This window comes from Thermobia domestica, chromosome 11 (genome assembly GCF_964235325.1).
Source record: "Thermobia domestica chromosome 11, izTheDome1.hap1.1, whole genome shotgun sequence".
In the NCBI taxonomy this organism is placed as follows: Eukaryota; Metazoa; Arthropoda; class Insecta; order Zygentoma; family Lepismatidae; genus Thermobia; species Thermobia domestica.
In genome coordinates, this window is record NC_137464.1 from 70,857,054 (window position 1) to 70,876,593 (window position 19,540).

General features: G+C 35.6%; 1 protein-coding gene across 1 annotated transcript; it reads right to left on the minus strand.

Moving 5' to 3' along the window:
- Positions 1–2,719: 2,719 nt before the first annotated feature.
- LOC145663598 (uncharacterized) lies at positions 2,720–15,144 on the minus strand. The gene is made up of 4 exons (XM_081729708.1): positions 14,967–15,144; positions 8,199–8,580; positions 5,740–5,859; positions 2,720–2,892 (listed from the first exon to the last, which is right to left on the minus strand). The coding sequence occupies exons 1-3, from the start codon at positions 15,132–15,134 to the stop codon at positions 5,765–5,767; spliced, it is 645 nt and encodes a 214-aa protein (XP_081585834.1). The 5' UTR covers positions 15,135–15,144; the 3' UTR covers positions 2,720–2,892; positions 5,740–5,764.
- Positions 15,145–19,540: the final 4,396 nt, after the last annotated feature.

Below are 19,540 nucleotides of genomic sequence, written 5' to 3' on the forward strand. Positions count from 1 at the left end.
AGTTGAATGCGAGTGGAGATAAGGCGAACGTCAGTTGTTGGTGTGGGTATATCCAACATACTATCTGGTTATGGCAATTCAGATACACCGTGAACTTGCGTAAAGACAGAGGGAACATTGGACATCCACAGAGCGTCATAAAAGCATGTATGCTGAACGAGTTCAAATGGAGGTCAAACGCCGCTGTAGCGGGACAGAAGATATGGCAGGCCTTTGGTGAGGGTGTCGTGACGACGCGGACAGTGCAGCGATGGTTTAACAAGTTTAAGGACGATGACGAAACACCCGAAACACCACGTACCGGAAGACCAACACATGTACGAAGAGGAACTAGGACTACAATTCAGTGTAAGTGGAGAAACCATTCGGCAGCACATCCATCAACTTGGGAAGCACTACAAGTTGGGTCGATGGGTCCCACATATTTTGACTCCGGGTCAGAAGGCAACACGGCAGTCTCCTGTGTTTATTTAATGTTTCGGAGCCATTTCTGGACAGGGTGTTGACATCTGATAAAAAGTGGGTCCTATATGAAGCTCCATGGCGCCATCATCATTGGTTAGCATCTCATGAACCGATTTCAAAACAGCCGAAACCAGCACTGCACCAGAAGAAGGTCCTTCTGTGTGTTTGGTGCATCGTGCATCGGGAACTGCTACCAGCTGGTCAGAGTATCAATGCAGTGCAGAGTATGTAGTGTCAGCAGTTGAGCTATGCTCAACAAAAACTCAAAACTCTGGAGCCATCACTTCTGAATTGCAAATGGGTCCTCGTTTACGGGACAACGCTAAGTCCCACATGGCTAGGATGACTCAGAACACCATTCTCCGCCTTGGATGGGAAACAATATTGCAACCACTATATTCCCCGGGTATTGTACCTGTCTATTCTTTGGACAATCACCTTAGAGGACGCCAGTTCAAATCCCTAGTAAAAGTCCAAAATGCACCTGATACCTTCTTCGTTTCACAGCCCACCAAGTTCTACCGCGATGGATTCCATGGCCTTCCAGAACGTTTTCAGAAGGTCGTCGATGCTGATGGGGACTATTTTTGATCTTCCAGGTTAGGTGACATATCGATGTTCGAAGGTGGTGGGTTAAAATGCAACGAAACTTTTCTTGGTTACCTTTATATTTAAATTTAAGACCTTGTATACAGAACCTATCTACACAAGATTGATTTTCTTTGAAATTTCACTTAATTTCTTTACGGTTTCCTGACAAAAATATTTATTTATTATTCGTGACTAAAAAACGTAATTATTTTATTACACTGAGTAGAAATAAAAGAGAGAGCGAATGAAATCCAAACTGAATAAAAACATTCTCACCAAATTGTCCATCCTCTGTGTCTTTTAGTATACTTGTTAAAACATATAAAAATATACTGTACTTACAAATCAGTTTAGTACCTTTGTTTTATGTCTGTATTTATACTACCTTGTTAAAACGTTTGTCTTCAAGCTGTCAAATATAAATCGCAATAAATTGTGTAACCTGCTGTCACAAAAAAAAGTATCTTATTTTTCGATCGGTATAAGGAAGAGATACTATACTATTTTTCGATCGGTATGGAAAAACAATATTTCTTCATACTATTTTACCTTAAATTATTAATTGTCAATAAACTTTGTTACTTTTAAATGAATGAAGCGAGATAATTTCACTATGATGTTTTAAAAGCTGGTCATTTGGGGGGGGGGCAGGATGGGCCCCCCTTGGCTACACCCCTGAGTATATATGCAGAACGCAGTTTTTTTTTTAAAAAAAAGTCTCTATATCTCACTTATACGCACACTCAGAAAAATTCGTTATCCAGGCAGCGGTATATTGTACAAATATACGACATCCATATGTTTACTACGGAAATCTACACGAAGCATGCGTTATCCATATGCAACATACGTACTGCCTTTTACCCGTTTAGATGTTACATAATGTCGCTGCAGGATATCTTACATCTAACAGTCTTCCGTATATTACATACGCATACGAATGTCGCATACGTCAGCTATATGTCACGTACGTCCATCTGCGGTACGATCATTACCGCCCCTATATACTGTTCTTTCTTTCATACGGAAAGTAAGTATAGATGGATCATTTATACTGAGAGTAATATAAAATGTACATTTTCAGTTGTACGTTTGACGTTTACTGCAAAATGTTACATATGTACGTTAAGTCCAGAAACTATAGGATTTACGCATGTAACCTACATTTCTACTTACACCACATAGTACGCATGCATTTTTATATTTGTTTACTCAGTTTTATATTCCGCTTTTAGGTACTTTAGTGCAATAGTACAATTTATATGCGATTTTTATCAAGTTATAGCATTTTCTTTGATATTCATTCTCCATGAGCGACTTTTATAAAGTTTTTTTTCTTAATCCCCATCATTTTCTGTTTGAGTGAAAGAAAGTTGATAGAAGTTGTTCTGTAAAAAATGTTAAAGGAAGCAATCAGTGGCGTATTTAGGAGGGGCTTCCGGGCTTAATCCCCCCCGAAATCTTACTATAGTAAAGTATCTGAAATATCTTGCAGAATTTTCACATTTTCAGGCAAAGCCCCCCGAAAGTTAGCAAAGCCCCTCCGAAACAAAATCGTAAATACGCCACTGGAAAGAATAATAGTGCACAATAGGGTTAGATATAGTTCAATTTTGTATATACAAAAGGTAAATTAGGTCTTTATAATATTAATAAATACAACTTTCTAGTTTGTAAGTGCTAAAACTTTAATTTCTTAAACTTTTTTAAATAGAAAAGTTTTCACAGATTTTTGTTTATGCAAAATGGCATTAGACTTTGTACTTTGGTCATCCTGGCTTCAGAATATTCATAGAATATTTGTTGTCCACCATCTTCTGAGAAACTGGATTGTACCTGAAAAGTTAAAAAGGAAAGAATTAAACTCAGGATTTAAAAAACATAGAATCAGACTATGTATGACTATCGATACACAAGTAGAAATAAATACGAGCTTAGATAAACTTGTATGTTCTAGTGTAAGTAAAATGTCACGGGTTGCTAACACATTATTACATATCGTCGTCGGCAATTCAAAACCTGCTATGTGCATTTTGCAGGAGAAGCGAAAAACAGTATCCTGGTTAGATTTTTCGCTTTATAAAAGTGATGTTATAAGTAATATTTGATGCTGCACGTAACTTGATACCTTCTCAAGTAACTTGAGAAGATATCAAGTTACGTGCAGCATCAAATATTACTTATAACATCACTTTTATAAAGCGAAAAATCTAACCAGGATACTGTTTTTCGCTTCTCCTGCAAAATGCACATAGCAGGTTTTGAATTGCCGACGACGATATCCAGATAGATTAACCAAATTCAGTTGTGGAAAAGTACGGAAGAAACTATTAAAGAACCTGAGCGGTGTTTAAAATAAACTTGGAATAAATTTGTTTTCTATTGTAAATTATGTAAAATATGGTTTACGAATGATTTTCTTATTTATTTCACTATTAAATGCATTTATTAGGAATGGAAAAAGTTCCCAATATAATTCTAATCATATTTAAGTTAAACGAGGAAAATACACTTTGTTCAGATCTACGTTTCATTTGCAGCCACACATTTCGTCTAAGATTTTGACTACTTGTCTTTAAAGATTCCTCAATATTAAACTTATTACTTTTAACGTTTCCACTAGTAATTATATTTAAAGAAAAGAATACAAATCTTTATTTCAGACGTAAGGAAATTTAATTCGTTTTCGGAGTTTTTCGTCTAACTCACATCTACTATAGGTTATATGAGATATGGATATAGAGCGTAATGTGAATAATTTATACTTCCTGAATCTGAATCTTCCGTCGTTATTGAAACGAAAGAATCACAGATGCCATGCATTACTGTAATTACTAATATTATCAAATCATTTTTTGTTCCATTTCGCCTATTAAAAAACAATTTAGCAAAACTGCATGTCTACAAAAATGAAAAGTTGTAGAACTTGAAATTCTGTATTATCTTTCCGTCATCTATTGATCAATTAAAAAATGTTGAAGATATTCTTATGTATTATTCATGTATATACATGTTCCTAGGTCCGAGGAACCCGTGACTGGGGCGTGTTCCATCACCTGAGATTCCACTGCACTTTCATGACACAGGCCCACGTCAGTATAACGCGCTCATTTAATTACAGTGCTTCTAAGCTTAATGACAAGTAAGAAGGACACAAACGTGAGAAAATTGAAAGAACAGAACAATTACGCAACGAAATCAAATTTTATTATTTGTATATTATAGATTTTTAGGAAGTTTTATGAAAAATTTATTTAATGCAAATCAATCCCTTAAACTGAGCTACTAGGAAATTATTTACATATATTATTACGTAATTTAACAAAGTACGAAGTTCAGAGATGTCTTCAACCATGACGCAATTTTGTATACTGGTAGTTTTTTTTAGATATTATTTTACAGAACGCCATAACAAAACCACCACAATTAGGATTGTAACTATGTAAAAATTTGTTATTGTTGTCAAAAATGAGCCCAAACACAGGCATACATTGCCATATTATCTTTTGGTAACAATTTTTCGGGAAATCACGGAAATTATTCACAATCTTTTTTCTTGTGGAATGATCTTGAATTTGTGTTTGTCTTTGACGCAGGTTATTGCATCAGTTCTTTTATCGCAGAAGACTAAGTGCCTAAATGACCTTATGACTGGTGAGTCCGAATTACAAATACTTTCACTTCCGCCAGTTGACATGAAATTTGTACCGTACTTGTGCTGTGTTTAGGCTCAGAATCAAGAGATTCACTTTCTGATACATCGAGTCTCGAGATGGAACCCCTCAAGTCATCAACAGTATTTGTGAATACCGTATGTCGTAGTATACAGCCTCTCGCGAATCTAAATATTTTTGAGCGGCTGAATAAGATCTTTTCGTAAAGGAACATTGGTAGAAATGTGATGTCTTGAAGCCTTCGGACTCGGGACAAACCAACATGTGATATTCCGAGAGGTTTTCTTTGTCACCACTGTCAGCTTATTAATGAAAATTTTTGTTCATTAAATATGAACAAAATCGTCGGAGGCATGTTTGAAAAATCATTTGAAAAAAAAAATGGAATTCGGAAAACCCATTTTACAGTCCTACTTGATGGTGTTTCATTTTCAAAAACCAAAATGAAGTCGCTCGTTGGATTGTTTCGGTATTAAACTATATCTGAAATCATAAAAAATCATTTCCCGAGACTGTTCGCGAGAAATTTCCATTTCTCACACAAAATTGCTTATTATAACTCCTGTGATAAATAAACGAATGGCCTTAAAGAAACAATTAAAAATAATTTAAAATAGAAAAGCCTATTCTTCTAAATAGCGAAGCATTAGCGCCATTGCAAGTAGTACATTACAGAAACTTCCCCAACATCTCTTGTTTAGAATCTCTGGTTCCTCAGCCCAACACCCCTGCATTGATATAGTATAACATTCTAGTTTATGGGCTTATTTGCTTCGGCTGTCCGAGCTCAAGATATAAGTAAAAAGACATAAAGAAGAAATAATAAAAAAAACTAAGTCTACTTGGTGGATAACAATAAGAAATGAAATAAAATGCAATGAGCTTATCAGTACTGGATTTTATACCCACTTTTGGACTACCCTGTATATATTTTCAAACTAAGGAGTGATTCGATTGTTCTGAAGTAAGAATTTTCCTTTACTGTTATAAGTCGATAATATATACTTACCTAAAATGCACATTCCCTTGAAAATTTATGAGATAGAAACATCAGCACAGTTCACGTACGTTTCCTGCTCTCCACAGCCCATTCCTTCAGATCCGTCGTCACATGTGCCCCAGTTGTTGCCTGAAAGAAAATAGTTTTGAGGTAATTCCAATTTTTGAAATCACAGTAAGAAGTGAACATATTTAATATTTGACATTGCGTGTGATCGTGAACAAACCAGCGAAACATTATATCAAAGATTACTACTTTTTGCAGTTTACCCTTTTATGCCTCCTGCCACATATGTTCCGCGCATTTAGTGACTGTGGTCCGTAAGGGCCTCGATGTTTCACTATAATTTTGAGAGAACATTCAAGTTTGTCAGATATCATCTATTAAAATATGAACGAGGTTTTTAATATGGCAAAATAAGCATAGATCACGAACAATTCAGAAAACTTCCATAAAACAGCCAGTATTTAACAATGATACAGTATGTAGTTGGGTACCTTGTGTATAATACCTAACCTGCAATAATTGTGTAAAGTCATTATGGTATGAACAGTGGCCTTTTTTCAACACCTCTATTTTTCGCGATTTCCCTTACAAGAGTCGGGATGATCGTACACATGGGTAGACTAGATAACATACCATGATGCTACTACAGGAACAGTTAGGTATGATGGAAATATAAAATATGTTCTAGAAATATGACAAAATTGAAAGCGAATATTTGTATTTGTATAATAGTACGATACATTACTTAATATCGGTACTATTAAAACACATTATATGTGTACCAAAATAACAAACAGCCTTGAAATAAATATTACTTATGAAATCGCATTGAAACAAACATTTACCTCAGTGTCTTAGCCAGAACACTGTCAAGAGAAGACAAGATCATACTTGGGGAGGGGGAAGCTGACTTGAGTTCACCCTTCATGCATAGGGGCTACAGTCTAACACCTAGCCACCCACTAGCTACGGGCCTGTTGTACCTACAGTAAAAAAAAAAAAAAAAAAAAAAAAACTGATTGCGCGATCTGCCCTGCCCTATTTGGATAGAGGATAACAAACCGGCATAGCTTGATATGAATTTTTTAACTATCGTTAAAGTACGTACAATGGTAGTTTCGATATGACCTAACTCAAATACGCATCACTTTTTGATTATTTGACACCACAACCTTCCTACGAGTTTATACCGAACGTTTGAAAAAATGCACGCACTTACTTTTAACCATTCACACAAAACATTGAACATATTTCTCAAGGTACAGCTTTTACTGACACATGAGTTTAACTAGAGACTGTATTTGTAACGTTGTCAATTCTCTGCTTGTTACAACTTGCCATACCTTTTCCTTCCCGCCATCTGGTCTCGAACGAATTACCCTACCAGGCGACTTTATTTGACTTTACCCTATAAATAACAAATAAAACAGTTCTGACCAGAGCAGAATGAAATATATTAAAAACTATACCCTATAAATATGTTAGTGCAAGCAAACTTCAAGGGGACACAGGCTTCCTCGCTACCCAGGGTCGGCGTTAATGGTGTTTCGGGGATCTCTTCAGGTGATTGAAATGAGTTTTGGTTGTAGTTTAGCCTCTACACGTAAGTTGCTTATTTTAACAGGATTGAAAGCTCCAATCTAAAGAATATATCAATAATGGAAACCAAAGAACTCCATCTAATAAACTATGTCTGGCTAGTTTAATTTTACTTTTAGCGTTTCAGCCCACTCTTCTACATCAATTTCAGATGAATAAAGTAATTTATTTACTACTTAAATATATATAATGAAATTTAAAGTTGTGTGGACAGAAAATATGCGGTACTTTCTGTATCTACATTACCATCAGACTAGCATAACAGTGTTGCTAACTCAACATAAAATTATTCAGCTCCATTTACTATTCAGTGTTACAAACTGTTGGAAACAGGATTGGGATAGATGTGTTTACAAATATGAGAATGTCCGATATGTAGTTAGGTTATCATAGTCTGTGCAAATAAGGCACAGAATTACGATCGTAATTCTGTATCTTACTTGCACAGACTATGTCTCTTTAACTACATATCGGACATTCTCATATTTGTAAACACATCTATCCCAATCCTATTTCCAACACAAACTAAAGACGCTACAATATCAAAAACATTCAAAATTCGGAGGTCTCTGCAACAGTAATAACGCAAGTGACATGGACGGAGCAATGTAGATCCAAATTATCTTAGTTACTACGATATAAGTTATTCCAAATATTCCTTGAGAAGAAAATACAAGGGATTGAAAATCCGATTTTTTTCAAGAAACTTTATTGCGAAGAACTATTTTCAGTTTGATTCTGACATAAACTAACCCTTCAACGTACATTGCTTTGTGTTAGTATTTGAAAACTATCTAACAAATATATATTATAAATGTGATATAAAAAAAAACAATAGAAAAACAAAGTATTAGCATACTCACCAGCTCTGTAAAACCACTGAAGCACGCATTGTTCGCAGGTTACTCCTTGTGGCAGCTGGAGATCAATGGTCAGTTCGCCATGACCATCCTCATGGAGTGGAACCTTGTATCTGGTGCCAGAACCATCGGCAAGCTCTAAGAGGTGTTGATCAAAACATTCCTGGGTTTCTAACTCGCCGTTCGTTGGGCAGAGACGGAATTCAAAGTATCCTTGGTGAGAAGTCGTGAGTTTCACTTTCACTGATATAACCTGGCCCTCTGTGTACTTCTGGACAATAATGCCGGTACCGAATTTTCCACCTGTTTCGTTAGGTCGAGGACGGGCTAGGTTGTAAGCATCTCCACATTCACCGCATTTACCTCCGTTTTCGTCCCATTGTGTCTGTGGAAAATAATGTTTTAATTATTGTTTTTGTTAAAGAATTGGTTATTCGTAAGCACTAGATATTAATTAATGCTATATTTTACGGAAAATATTGCCTTTTAGTTTATAGTTAGAAATACACTGTAGAATACTGGAAGAGTGTTAAGCTTCAGATGAAAGAGTTCATTGGTAAAATCTTGCCACTCACTGCGCAAGTTCTTTCCAAATTACTTAGGTATCTTACTTATAGACAAACAAACTTTTTTTTTCTTAAAATTTTAAATTGTTATCCACTAAATAGGGATATCGCAACGCTGAACAACTTTTAAGCAGAGAACATTACCTGACGTCACATTATTGTACAACATACTTAATTTAGTAAACTATAAGGTAACAAACTATCCGTAACAAATCAATCCAAATAGAAAATCGAAAATTGAAAAGTACCGGTATAGTTACTTTTACTGTACGAATGCATGGGCAAACATTAAGAAAGTCGCTAATATGGTAAATGAGGGCATTCTACAATAGACTCACAAGTAAGAAAAAGATTGATTGATTGATTGATTTTTGAGTTTTACGTCCCGTTCAGCAGCGAGGCTATATGAGACGTGGACCTACTGATTAACGTGGAATCGAACCCGGGTATCCCGCGCCAAAGGCGCGCATGCTAACCGCTTAGCCACGAAGGAGCTCTAAGTAAGAAAAAGAATATCATATAAATGCTTATACCGACTGCCTTACAAAATTTAAAAGGGAATTATGTTGATATTATTACATGAAAGATGACTACTGTAATTGACTATACCACTTCTTGTGTTCTGTTTCAATGGATAAATAATTAAATATGCCTTTTATGCTTGAATTTCTTCAAAAATATATTTTAAATATGACTTTAAACTGGTAATAAATCGATACAAAATCTACAAGAAGCTACTGCATGTGCATCTTAAATCAGAAGTATTTGCGGATATTTAATGACTCACATATACCTAGGTATAAAACAAGTATTTTCAAAGAAATTGTTATATTACTTCATCTGTATTATTTTCATTGTTAAAGAAATGTTTATTGTATGTAAAATATATATAACACTCAGGTAAAGAAGAACCGACCACAGTGACAATTACGATGGATAACAGCAAACTACTAAAGTATACATGCAATAGCTTTCGACAAACTTGCAAGTGTGATTAAGACGATTGTCGTAAGAGATAGTTTATGGCATTTGAAGGCGGCGCCTCACTCTCACTCATTTTTGTGCATATTCACTTTAGTTTATACGTGAAGGAAGCGACTCAACATTTATTCGGAACTACTTAGCCACACTCCTTTAGCACACGTGAGTGTTGCGTCACAGTGTTCGTTTCATTTGTCTAACCCACACGCCATCACGCTTTAGTTTAAACTTCTGTTATTCAAGCATCTCTCTTAAAAACAATATTATTATTAGAGACCGGATGTTTAGGCACTAAAAACCTGTAAAATAGGCAGGCAAATAGGCACTGAAAATTTTAAAAATAGGCAGTAAAATAGGCACTAAAACGTAACTCGGAATTATGAAGATAAATACTCAATACCATTAAAAAAATAAGTTCAGGTCATAGATAATGTTCAAAGAATATAGAAACACACCTGTTTGTTAATATCTTCTTTTATTGTAAATATAAAAACGAAGCTTGTTATGCATTCATACATACTGGGTGAACCTAAAAGATCTGCACATACTTCGGAAGGTGATTCGTGATATCAAAAGAAGACCTGTTGCATGATGCACATCAAAAGAAGGTAAAGTCCTGTTGTATGTTGTGGAATTCCGCGTCGTGTACGAGTGACAGGGGTGCCATCTTAAAACTGAAAATCGAATCCTGACAATTGGAACGAGACATAAAAGTGTGCACATACTTCGGGAGGTGTTTCCTGACATTCAAGAGGACTTTTTGTCTTCTTTACATGTCACGAATCATCTGTCGAAGTATGCGTACGATTTTCGATTCCAAGTTGGCACCTCTTCACTCGTACACGACGAGGAATTCGATAACATGCAACAGGACTTTTTGTCTTCTTTTCATGTCACGAATCACCTCCCAACGTATGTGCACACCTGTCTGCTCCGTTCCAATTGTCAAGATTTGATTTTCGATTCCAAGTTGGCACTACTGTCACTCGTACACGACACAGAATTTGACAAAATACAAGAGGACTTTTTGTCTTCTTTTGATGTCATTAATCATCTCCCAAAGTATGTGCACATCTTTGAAGTTCACCCTGTATGTACATTGTAACGTAGCACGTGCTTGTATTTATAAACTTTTATTATACGTATATATGCGTCTTTATTTATGTTGTATAAATTATATATTTTCCCAATGAAGGCTTATTTTAAAGAAAATGCATAAAATAGGCAACATTAGGCACTAAAGCAATTATTTAGGCAGTAAAGGTCGAAATAGGCAAAATAGGCAAAATAAAATTGGCTTAAATCGAAACTATAACCCCCCACATAAACTTTGAAACGTTATTTTTGATCATATCTTTAATATTAAAGAATAGGCATTTTGCCTAACATCCGGTCTCTAATTATTATAGTCTGATTTTTTTTATATATATAATTTACCTTATGATAGTAGCTACTCCAATCCAAATTAAAATAATAATTGTTCATTATATTACCTTGTAAGCAATCCAATATCGAAAATATTGTGTCTTTACGGATTACTCTTTAACTTAAATTTAAAATTCCGCCTTAGGCCTGTGCTTTGAGAGTTTTCATTTCCATATAAATTGTGGTCCACAGCACATAATATTTTGCTATTTATGTTTTGTGGTTGCCCGAGTAATTACTTCTTCAATAATGATCCAACAATTACACGTAGTATATATACTTTAAGTAGCATCTGTCTCGTTAGAATAATACAGACGTCAATACGTATAATCTATTAGTTAAGATTGTACTTTGGTGCATATAAAGTACATAAATAACTACTTCTACCAGCAAAATAAAAATGTAGAATTTTATTAGCAACAAATTAGTACATTTTCGTGCGATTTTTTTCTTCGAATTTTTCGAAAACTAAGCATGAGAAATTAGCCACATGCATGTAATTTTGTTCAGCTCGATCTTATCTACCGACTATTTGTATGCCTTATATTTGTATAATATTTTAGCTAAACAGAAATTAATATTTAAAAGTTAATAATAGTTTAGGTTATATCTCATTCACCATACTATGTTGTGTCGGCTTGCTAGTATCATGTTTAAGAGAGTAATGAGGATACATTTCAATAACAGTTTCACTTTAAGAAGTGGCATGGTTCTTGTATAGCATCCATTTTTTGATTTACCGATATTATATGAGACGTGAAATCTTTGAGGTTTACGTCCCACGGTTATGCCGGTTAGGCTAAAGGAGATGGTGATGGTGAGAGATGAGTAAAATGGTGGAATGAAGAAAGTGGGAGGAAACGGGAGAACCCCGAGAAAACCCACGCACACGGTGTTTGTCCACCACAAAGTTCACTTGGCGGGGGCTGGGATCGAACCCGGGACCCCAAGCACCAGAGGTGAACCACTGAGCCACCGCGGCCCCTATATGAGACGTGAACCTAAGTTGAAGATGAAACCACCATAATTAGTTTAAATTTAAATTATCTCCCATCGGGGAATCGAATCCGGCACCCCGTGCACAAAAGGTGCGCGCTATAGTCTACAGACCGATGGGTAGGATATTGTGCAGTGTAATGTAAACATATCTTATTATATGTGGATAACATTAAGAGGGGTCAACAATTCATAATGAAGCTTATTAGATTGGTTAGTTCGATTGGATTTCAGCAGTAGGCTATATGAGACGTGGATTTCTCGGGTCTTCCGCGGCGTCCTCTAATCACAGGGTCACGAGGGAACTCTATACCAAAGCTGCTTACAGAACAACCTCAATATTAGTGCTTATACAAGGTGCTACAAAATTGTATCACATTGTTTTGGAAACTGTTTCCCCACATCAAAATAAGAAACAAAAAGGTTAATATGGGCTGGTGGTTGGAAGTGCACAGTTGCGTAGTTATAGGGTGTCGAAAACGTGAAAAAAATAATTTTAAGACTTAGGCTATTTGAGAAAGCGTTACCCCCTGTAGCGAACGCGGTCAAGGTGGCTATTCAGTAATTTTACTTTCACCAGAGTTGTAAATTACACTGTGAGCCAGTCAGGGTTTCCGGGTCTTTTTGCCAGGTCCTGGTGTGTAATAGCAGAGTTCCAATACTCTGCACAAACCATCTTTCAAGCAGCTGTTTCTTGCTACAGTCTCTTTGCCTGGCAACACGTCTTTCCTTTTTTTCCCTTCCTTTTGAAATTTTTTAAACAGCAGGCGGTCTATTGTACCGAAATGCACCAAATACGCTCGAGCTGACATTTTCTCCGCGTTTTTATTGCTTTTGCGTTTGTGATTAGCCATCTACATTTAAATACATGGTCAGCGTATTCCAAGCGTACTCATGAGCAATAAATACGCTTAGCGATCGCCTCAAATAGCCGGGTACTTAAACTTCATAGCTCCACTACTATGTGACCTATCGTAGTCGGGTCAAGACATCACTTAGGAACTGGTACGTGAACTATCCAAATATTCATGTTTAAGAATGCTCCGATACTTGCACACGAATTTTTTTGAGACGTAGGTGGAGAGTGATCAAGTACTCTCAAACAATTCCTCTGAAAATGATTGTGCAAGTACCGCAGGTTGTGAAAGATAGATATTTTGATAGTTCACATACTAGTTCCTCAGTGATCTTGACCCAACTACGATCGGTCCTACAGTAGTGGAACTATGGATCTTTAAATTTCACTTTTTCACGTTTTCGGCACTCTATAGCAGCGTTTCCCAACCGGTGTGCCGCGGCACACTGGTGTGCCGCGAATGGGCCGCTGGTGTGCCGCGAGGAAATCGAAATAAATTATTAATTTTATATGAACCAAATTGCACGACATAGGGGAAAATGTATATTTGTATTTCACATTACTATGAACCTCTACTATAAATCTACAATTTTAAGTTGCATACAGTGTTACTTTTCTATACATTTTTAATGTTGGAAAACGTATTTATCATTGTCATGACCATTATTGCTTCTTTATTGTTGCAGACTATTTCGTAACTTGAAATTTTAACATATCATTCAATAAATTCAACAAAGCAAACATGCATACAAATTACCTACATTTGTGTTTTAAAGCTACAGGAGATCTGTTTATTTGTTCGTTATTTAGTGATCTTCCTTTTTAGTGAAAGATTAGATACAGTTTTCGAAAGAGAAAGTGGATTTTTAAAAACCCGAGTCCTATATTTCATTGCAATTGTTTTCTATTTTAAAATTAGAATGAAAAATAAGCATAATGATTTACCACGGGAGAAAACCAGTGATCGAGCTTTCTTCTCTGTAAGAAGGAGATCAGTGATCACAGAAAAATACTCAGGTATTTTATATTTAGAAATAATAATAGTAATAATATATATATATATATATATATATATATATATATATATATATATATATATATATATATATATATATATATATATATATATATATATATGTACAGGGGCGGATCCAGGATATGATCAAGGGAGGGGCTAAGCCATATTTTGCCCTTTTATCCATTGTAAAGCAGGATTGAAGCCCATTTTATCCAGTGTATACCTGAGCGTCAAGGGGGGCTATAGCCCCTATAGCCCCCCTTTGATCCGCCACTGTGTATCTATCTATCTATCTATCTATCAATCAATCTATCTATCTATCTATCTATCTATCTATCTATCTATCTATATATATATATATATATATATATATATATATATATATATATATATATATAATATGAGTGTGCCGCGAGAATTCAAATTACACCTGTAGTGTGCCGCAAGTTGAAAAAGGTTGGGAAACGCTGCTCTATAGCTACGAAACTATGCACTTCCGACCATAAGTCCATATGAACTTTTTTTTTCTTATTATGATGTGAGAAATCTATTTCCAAAATAGTTTGACAAACTTTTGTAACACCCTGTATATAGCTATAAAGTTATAAACTGTTTATCAGATTAATAATCACTCATTCATTACTCGTTTGTAGCGCATTTTCGTTTCGAATCGTCGTCATTACTTATTTATCCATATTGTTCCACATAAGAGATGTCTTTTCATGATTCATGTACCAATGTCACCTATTGAATCGTGTTACTTTTAACAATACAAACGAACAATTTTTTTCACAAATTTTCAATTTCCAAAATTGGGCAGAAGATTAATCCACTCAGCGAATAATACACGTGCGGACGGGCACAGTGAGCCCACTAGACTTCAATATTGGTCACAAAAAAAAAAAAAAAAAAGTAGAGCGCAAACTTACTCCAAAAGAACCACAGTTCAGTTCATCATCCTCCCAGTTGACTGGAGTATCGTAACCAAATCTCCACATGGCATTTCTTGCTGGAGGATCTTCCATGTAGCCATGGCTGGTTACATGTTGGACGAAAGTCAAAGAACTGATGACCAGAAGGAATCCAAAGCGAGCCATTTTGATTCTGTGTTTCGCAATGTGAATGTCTGTTTACGTTTCATCTATATTTATATTGTTTTGCTGAGTGGCAAAGAACAATCGCAATCGGAAGATAAAAACAAAGACAAGTGCCACTTGTTTTTTAAGTTATCAGCGTTCCACAAATAATAATAATAAAAAAGATGAAACTATTTCATTTAAGAATTTTAAAAAATCAAAGCAGTGCATCAATCTTTTGTTGTTTCATGGCCAATTACAATGTCTGAACTCAAGTATTATTGTAACTAACCATATGTTTACGTTTCTGTATTCAAGGAAACTTCCTCTCAATTCTCCATTTATCAGGAATATGTTATTCGTCAACAATCTATTTTCGTTGTTTTACTCTCATCTTTCATGGCTGCTGAAAATATAACTACGTTAGCAGCACTCTTGGTTGGCCTTATAAGTTTATAATATGAAAGTTGGCATTTCGTATAGGCAAAACTAACCAATGTAATTTAACTTTGCCATTATTTAATACTTTGGCCCAACGTAATTTAAACCAATGTAACTTAACTTCGCCATTATGCAATACGTTGGCCCAACATAATTTAAACCAATGTAATTTAACTTTGCCATTATTTAATACATTGGCCCAACGGAATTTAAACCAGTGTAACTTAACTTTGCCATTATGCAATACGTTGGCCCGACGTAATTTAAACAAATGTAATTTAACTTTGCCATTATTTAATACATTGGCCCAACGTAATTTAAACGAATGAAATTTAACTTTGCAATTATATAGTACGTTGGCCAAACGTAATTTATACAAATGTAATTTAACTTTGCCATATTTAGTACATTGGCCCAACGTAATTTAAACGAATGAAATTTAACTTTGCCATTATATACTACGTTGGCCCAACGTAATTTAAACCAATGAACTTTAACTTTGCCAGTATTAAATACGTTGGCCCAACGTATTTTAAACCAAGTTTTGAACCAAGTCCCAATCATAATTGATTACCTGAATTGAAAAACATCTCAAGCCCATTATGGAGAAGAATACTAGAAAACCGACCCGACAGTCAGCCGAGTGTTAGCAATGCTGCCAACTCATAGGTTAAGAAAGTTACAACTGTAGTTGCTGATAGGCCTATTCCAATATCTACATTTAGTGCCACGATTACATCAACTATTATCATACAGCATTGTTCACATTTTGTTGTTGTTATTATTACAAAGTAAGTGTTCTGTATAAGGTAGACCTTTTGGTTCCGAGATGTCTTTTTCTGAAGGAGACACCACACTTCACATATGCTTCTCAGCTGTGAGGGAGGAAGTAATACTTTCAGGTAAGTTCCACTGACCCTGCTTGTTTCTCATTTCTTTGTGCTTCAGATCCAGCACAGTTTCACCACTCGACGAACAATTAACGAAAAATTAGCAGAATCAATTTGTTCCTTACCAATGACAACGGTCACACGAAGGCCTGCAATTGGAAGTACCCTTTCAGAACATTATTCCAAACGAAATGTTTGTCACTACAAAGTGTATATTGAATAGTAATCAGAAGCATGGGCGGTGATTAGGGAGGTCAAAGGGGGCAGTTGCCCCCCACTTTTTTTGAAGTGATCCATTAATGTATATAGTTTTATTTAGAAATGTAAAGTTATTGTATATATATTACTGGTTCATAGAAAAGAATGATGCCATATATTTGCCGTTGCGTGAATACGTATTGGTTATTTCTCTTCCCGTGATGTTAAGAAAGCTACAGGAATTGCGCTTTAATTGCCACGGAAAATGACCCAAAATTTAACCTATTGGAGTGCAATAATTCCAGCGTACTTTCATTTCTTCTTGCAATGTTAGTCAGCCGCTTTCAAACTAATTGAGGTAACACTTTTTTTTTAAAAGTATTTTACAAGTTATTCTTTAATTGCATAAAAATTGACAGTTCCTAAAATGTATTTTCTTTTTCCTAATAGCAAGGAATCAGAAATGGAGTGGATCAGTGGGTCAAGTTTTCTGAGTGGGTTGTGGGTCGACAGCATGTGACCCACTGTGACCCACCACCCACCGTGACCCATTGCGACCCACCGACTCAGTATGATCAATCGACCCTCTCTGCTCACTGCATTGTAGACAGTATCTTCTGAAGACTGGTAAATTTGTCTCCGTTTTACTTTCAAGACCTTCATTTCCCTTCCTTTTCCACTTGTTTCTGTCTACTTACCTGAGGTGAGTATATCTAACCAAGTGTAAAAGGAACTTCAGGCACTTTTGGATATTGATATTTATAATTGTAATAATAGCAATTAGGGATGGCGCACGAGACAAGATTTATGGCTGTCTCGACTCGAAAATGTGCTGTAAAAGTGATGGCTCGACTCGAAATATATATACAGTAAAACCTGCCTTCAACGGACCCTTTATTAAACGGAAAACTGTCTTAAAGGGAAATATTTCATGGTCCCATGGATTTTGGAGTAAAAGACAAGTAAAAGTCCCATCATTAAGCGGAAACTGTGTTATGCAGACAACGGAAAGCAAAATAAACCTTTAACGGAAAATTCTGAGTTTCAGACTACATCGTTTAGAAAATTTTTAAACATCCTGTGAGAGGGTAAACATATACTGTCTGCGATAAATACTTCGTTCGTTTGTTAAATCATTATGGGCAGTATTGACCTTCGTCAATCACTACTCATATTCAGCTCCACAATTTTTCGCTAGTCCTACGTAGCATGTCAGCTGTCAGTCTTCTTTGTAGGCGTACTTCTGTTCCGCTTGTGTAGCAACTAGCGACAGCCAACAAAAATGAGAAGAAAACTGACAAAACAAAGTTCTGGAAAAAAGGAATTGAGGTAAAGCAGAAGTTATATATCTCCATCACGTGTCGTGAAAACAAGGAGGAAAGAGTTCAGAGGACTTTCAAAATTCCAGAGAAAGCTTTTCTGTGTCCTGAAGTATGCCGCAGCCAAGTAGTAACAATGTATGCAAAAAAAAAAAAAAAAAAAAACCTGCTTGACTATTGGGGAAAATAAAGGAAAGTGTGCACAGCATATTTTGTGTTTAAGTTTTTTTTTAATATTAATCCGTAGAAGGAAAAAGTACTGTAATTGAACAAGTTGCGTACATCAATATATTTTCTCATTATGTCCGTTATAAGCATATATATATATTTTTTAACGGAAAGGTCTATCTCCATTAAGCGGAAACCTGTCTTTAAGAGGGAGAAGGAGTGCGCCACAGCGGCCGGAATATTGGTGTTCAATTTAACATGGGATCTCAACCATTTTTTAGGCAAATCACGGTTTCATTTCGTTCTTTCGCAAAAATGTCTCAGTAGCGCACTAAATATGATGCATCTCATTTCAAAGGTGCAATTTGAACGCTGTGCGTGATATTTTCTTCTTATAAATACAGATAATTATAATCCAAATTCCCATAAGAAAATGATCAAAATCAGACGGAAAAGTCTTCTGTTTTTTTTACAGTAAGGAAAAGAGCTAAAAACTCCGGACTTTTTTGAGAATGGAGTACAATCTTTGTATTTGTGCGCTACTGTACTATTTTTTCGCTGTTTCCAAAGACATCCATTTCACAATCGATGAGAAATTATATCCTTCATAATTGAATCTACAGAAATCAGAAATCAGATTTTTTCGTGTTCACGTACTTGGCCGTATAACTGCTAGATGGCACTATAGTCATTCCTCATCCCACTTTCCTTCTCAGCGGGAGCCAGTCCTTTTGAAAATCTACTTTGAACTTCTTAACAGGGGCGGGAGGAAGGAAATCATTGTGAAGAATGGGAACTTCAAACACGAGGAATGGCAAAATTTATGACCTCTTTGGTTGATGGTTTCTGTTTCAGCAGTACAGTGTGTTTGTAGATGGTTTCTGTGAGAAGTAATTTGTGTTTGTAGCGATAAAGTCAACCTTTCGACAAAAATTTGTGAAGGAGAAGCCGAACCAAAGTCTTCGTTTATCTATTCCAAGAAAGAAATGAAAACTTCCTGCAGGACTAAGAATATACATGCAAGAGAAAAAATAAGATACATTATTATAATCTTTAGGATACATTAATTCCCGAAATATTCTTTGTTTACCTGTCAAAAAATCAAGAATAATCTATTATATAAAAGAGAACGCACAAATCCTTTGTTAGCTCATCACGCTAATACGGCTGAACCAATTTCTTTCATTTTTGGGGGGTTATTAGGATTTGGACCCTAGATGGTTTTTATCATATCACTTTAATTTTTAATTACCAGTGTCTTGAGATAATTGACCATTCAAGTGTCCATAACGTACAAATCCTTTCTTAGTTCATCATAGGTATAAAAATAAACGTATTTATATGCAACCCGCATGACCGTGTCACTCGGCGGGTTAACATAAATGACAGGCGATATAATGTTAACATTTAC

Bases quoted from the DNA above. Each gene is read 5' to 3' on its own strand.
- LOC145663598 (XM_081729708.1), bottom strand. From the start codon at position 15,134: ATGGCTCGCTTTGGATTCCTTCTGGTCATCAGTTCTTTGACTTTCGTC. The intron at 8,581-14,966 runs GTAAGTTTGCGC...TATTTTCCACAG, and splicing joins TGAACTGTGGTTCTTTTGGA to ACACAATGGGACGAAAACGG. The intron at 5,860-8,198 runs GTGAGTATGCTA...ATTTTCTTTCAG, and splicing joins TCAGTGGTTTTACAGAGCTG to GCAACAACTGGGGCACATGT.